Source organism: Delphinapterus leucas, chromosome 4 (assembly GCF_059928025.1).
Source record: "Delphinapterus leucas isolate spDelLeu-1000000601 "Yukka" chromosome 4, BTC_Dleu_Yukka2, whole genome shotgun sequence".
NCBI lineage: Eukaryota > Metazoa > Chordata > Mammalia > Artiodactyla > Monodontidae > Delphinapterus > Delphinapterus leucas.
Window position 1 is genome coordinate 40,626,931 of NC_143132.1, and position 3,374 is coordinate 40,630,304.

Consider the following 3,374-nt stretch of genomic DNA (forward strand, 5'->3'; position numbering starts at 1 on the left):
TTGCCCTTTACGAATGGGTAAGTGTTGATATAAATAACTTAGATATACAACTCCTTTTCAATTACATATGGGACTATTTGTTTTATGGGTCTCATGTATTCAGATTTCTTCTGTCACTCAATTTGCTTAGGAGAAAGCCATCAGCACCTGCCTTCAATGAATATGAGAAAATGAAAATTAAATTTAGTACTGGTAACTCAAACACTAGGATATTAAATATGCTGCACTCCAAGTTTTTATAACATATATATACATAATCTTATATGTATACACACACACTTCATAAGAAGCATTTGATATAAAAATATCAAGTATTTTAAATTTTGTTCTATCAGTTCCAATTAGTAAAACATAACCGCTTTAAAGTAAAAATAATTCAAGGAATATAGAGGTACAATAATAGTTATAACTATAGCTAAGAATAAAGTTTCAGGTTTCCATCTTTTCTCTGTCTTTTCCAAAGATGCAGGTAGCTACTAAAGAATTATTAAAGAAAGAGAAAAGTGCTGATTTGGAAAATAAAAACTATTTATAAAAACGATTAATCTTATTTAATTACACTCTAGCTGCTCGTATTTGACTTGCAATTAAGTAATAACATGGACTGAAGTAAAAATTATAAGCCATGTTTGGAGGGTTCCCTTTCAAAAGTAAGGTTACATGGTCATTACGATGGAGCCTTGTAAAGAATAATTTCCATTTCAGGGTGTGTGACGTTATGAGCTTTTCTTACTGGCAAGGTTCACCTCGTTCAGTCGTTTATTTCGGTCATATATGTCATTATAATTATGGGTAGTGTTGTATGGTTATTCGGTTCCAACTAGTTTTATTTCATCTTTTTAAACCAAACTAACTACTTATATCCACAAAGACTACTAAACACTCTGATATTTTCCTAATTTCATAAAATGCTCATGGAATGCTAGAAATACACTAAAAATATTTTAATTTTGTTTATTTTTCTTTTTATAACCTTTATATCCTGACATAAAATACATTGAAAGTTCCTTTAGTCTCCACAAGCCCAATGAAAATGTTCTCAGTGTAACTCTAAGTACAAAATTGTTTATGATTTTGAATACTGCCTTTGAAATGATATTTTCTTATATTACATTATATAATGCACAAATATATACTAATGACATGTGCTTTTAAACTTTTTCTGCTGTAGACAAAGAGAAAAACACAGCTAATATTAATATAGGTTTTCAACACTTTTATAATAGTAGAGATTTTAGTGATAGGTTATTTTATGCATGAAAATTGTTTTATTTGAGCCCTATTTTAAGAAAATGTTTTTAAAGCTATTGTTTTTTACTGTCCTTATTGTATTTCTTAAATGTAAAGAAAAAGAAAATCTGCTATCTGAACTCCATGTTTTTAATCCATAGACTATTCTGGAAAAAGATACATGTATACTTTAAAAAAAATTATTCTGAAAGGAAGAGAGAAATCTTTGAAGCCTTCTCTGAACTGTTTTCCTCTCCTTTATTACAGGTGTCCAGTTTTTCAGCTATATTAATCTTTTAAATCAAACAAAAAATGGATTTCTTAAACTCATCTGATCAAAACTTGACCTCGGAAGAACTGTTCGACAGAATGCCATCCAAAATTCTGGTGTCCTTCATTCTCTCTGGGCTGGCACTGATGACGACGACCATTAACTCACTTGTGATCGCTGCAATTATTGTGACCCGAAAGCTACACCACCCAGCCAACTACTTAATTTGCTCCCTTGCAGTCACAGATTTTCTTGTAGCTGTCCTGGTGATGCCTTTCAGCATTGTGTATATTGTGAGAGAGAGCTGGATTATGGGGCAAGTGGCCTGTGACATTTGGCTGAGCGTTGACATCACGTGCTGCACTTGCTCCATCTTGCATCTCTCTGCTATAGCTTTGGATCGGTACCGGGCAATCACAGATGCTGTTGAGTATGCCAGGAAAAGGACTCCCAAGCATGCTGGCACTATGATTACCATAGTTTGGATTATATCTATTTTTATCTCTATGCCTCCTCTATTCTGGAGGCATCAAGGAACTAGCCGAGAGGATGAGTGCATCATCAAACACGACAACATTGTTTCCACTATTTACTCAACATTTGGAGCTTTCTACATCCCATTAACATTGATTTTGATCCTCTACTACAAAATATATAAAGCAGCAAAGACTTTATACCACAAGAGACAAGCAAGTAGGATTGCCAAGGAGGAGCTGAATGGTCACCTTTTGGGGAGTGGTGAGAAAAGCATTAGACTGGTCTCCACACCGTACATGCTAGAAAAGTCTTTATCTGATCCATCAACGGACTTTGATAAAATTCATAGCACAGTGAAAAGCCCCAGGTCTGAATTCAAGCATGAGAGATCCTGGAGAAGGCAAAAGATCTCAGGCACAAGAGAACGCAAAGCAGCCACTACCCTGGGATTAATCTTGGGTGCATTTGTAATATGTTGGCTTCCTTTTTTTGTAAAAGAATTGGTTGTTAATATCTGTGAAAAGTGTAAAATTTCTGAAGAAATGTCAAATTTTTTGACATGGCTTGGATATCTCAATTCCCTTATAAACCCACTGATTTATACAATCTTTAATGAAGACTTCAAGAAAGCATTCCAAAAACTTGTGCGATGTCGATATTAGTTTAAAGAAGTTTATTATGGAAAGATTGGGGTTCTTTCGAGGTGAAGTTACTAAATGAAGGATAAAGAATAAAACATTTAAACTTTTAGAAGGACATAAATTAAAGCCACTAGAATGATATTAATATATATTTTAATAGCAAATACATATAAAATGTATTGATTTAAAGACTTTTTTTGACCATTATTCTAGAGTATGTGAAATTAGAAAATAATTTATTGTTTATAAACAATATTTTGCCTATGCAATGTCCCTAAAAACTAACTGGAAATATATATATATTATTATTAACAGTGATTTTTCAGGTTTATATCTTATAACAACTACAGAAGAATTTTCAATTAACAACATACCTCCATCCATAATTTCTACATAATCTTATTGTTTTATTATATGATTCTATTATTTTATAGACAAGATAAAATTCACCACAAAGCACACATTTCTCCTACCTTGTCCCCTCTCCGTCTTACCCTAGGCAAAATAGGAGGGGGAAGGAGCTAAAAAAAAAAAAGACTCTTACTTAGTGTGACCAGAGGAAACATAAAAGTCAGAGGTTGATACTGTCTTTGTATTTTGATAGTAAGGAGTAATCATAAAATGAGCTAGGTACTGCAAAATAATTCTGGATACTGAACTTGTACATATTTACCATATTCTTTTTGTTTAATATGAATTCCTAGAAGAATATTTTCTTAATCATATATTATCAACATTTGAAATCAAAGCCTTAC

At 32.4% G+C, this 3,374-nt stretch overlaps 1 protein-coding gene across 1 annotated transcript; it reads left to right on the plus strand.

The window, feature by feature from the left end:
- The first annotated feature begins 1,387 nt into the window (after positions 1-1,387).
- On the plus strand, positions 1,388-3,113 carry HTR1F (5-hydroxytryptamine receptor 1F). The gene has a single exon (XM_022574716.2). It carries the CDS (start codon positions 1,543-1,545, stop codon positions 2,638-2,640), a length of 1,098 nt encoding a protein of 365 aa, XP_022430424.1. The 5' UTR covers positions 1,388-1,542; the 3' UTR covers positions 2,641-3,113.
- The last annotated feature ends 261 nt before the right edge of the window (positions 3,114-3,374 follow it).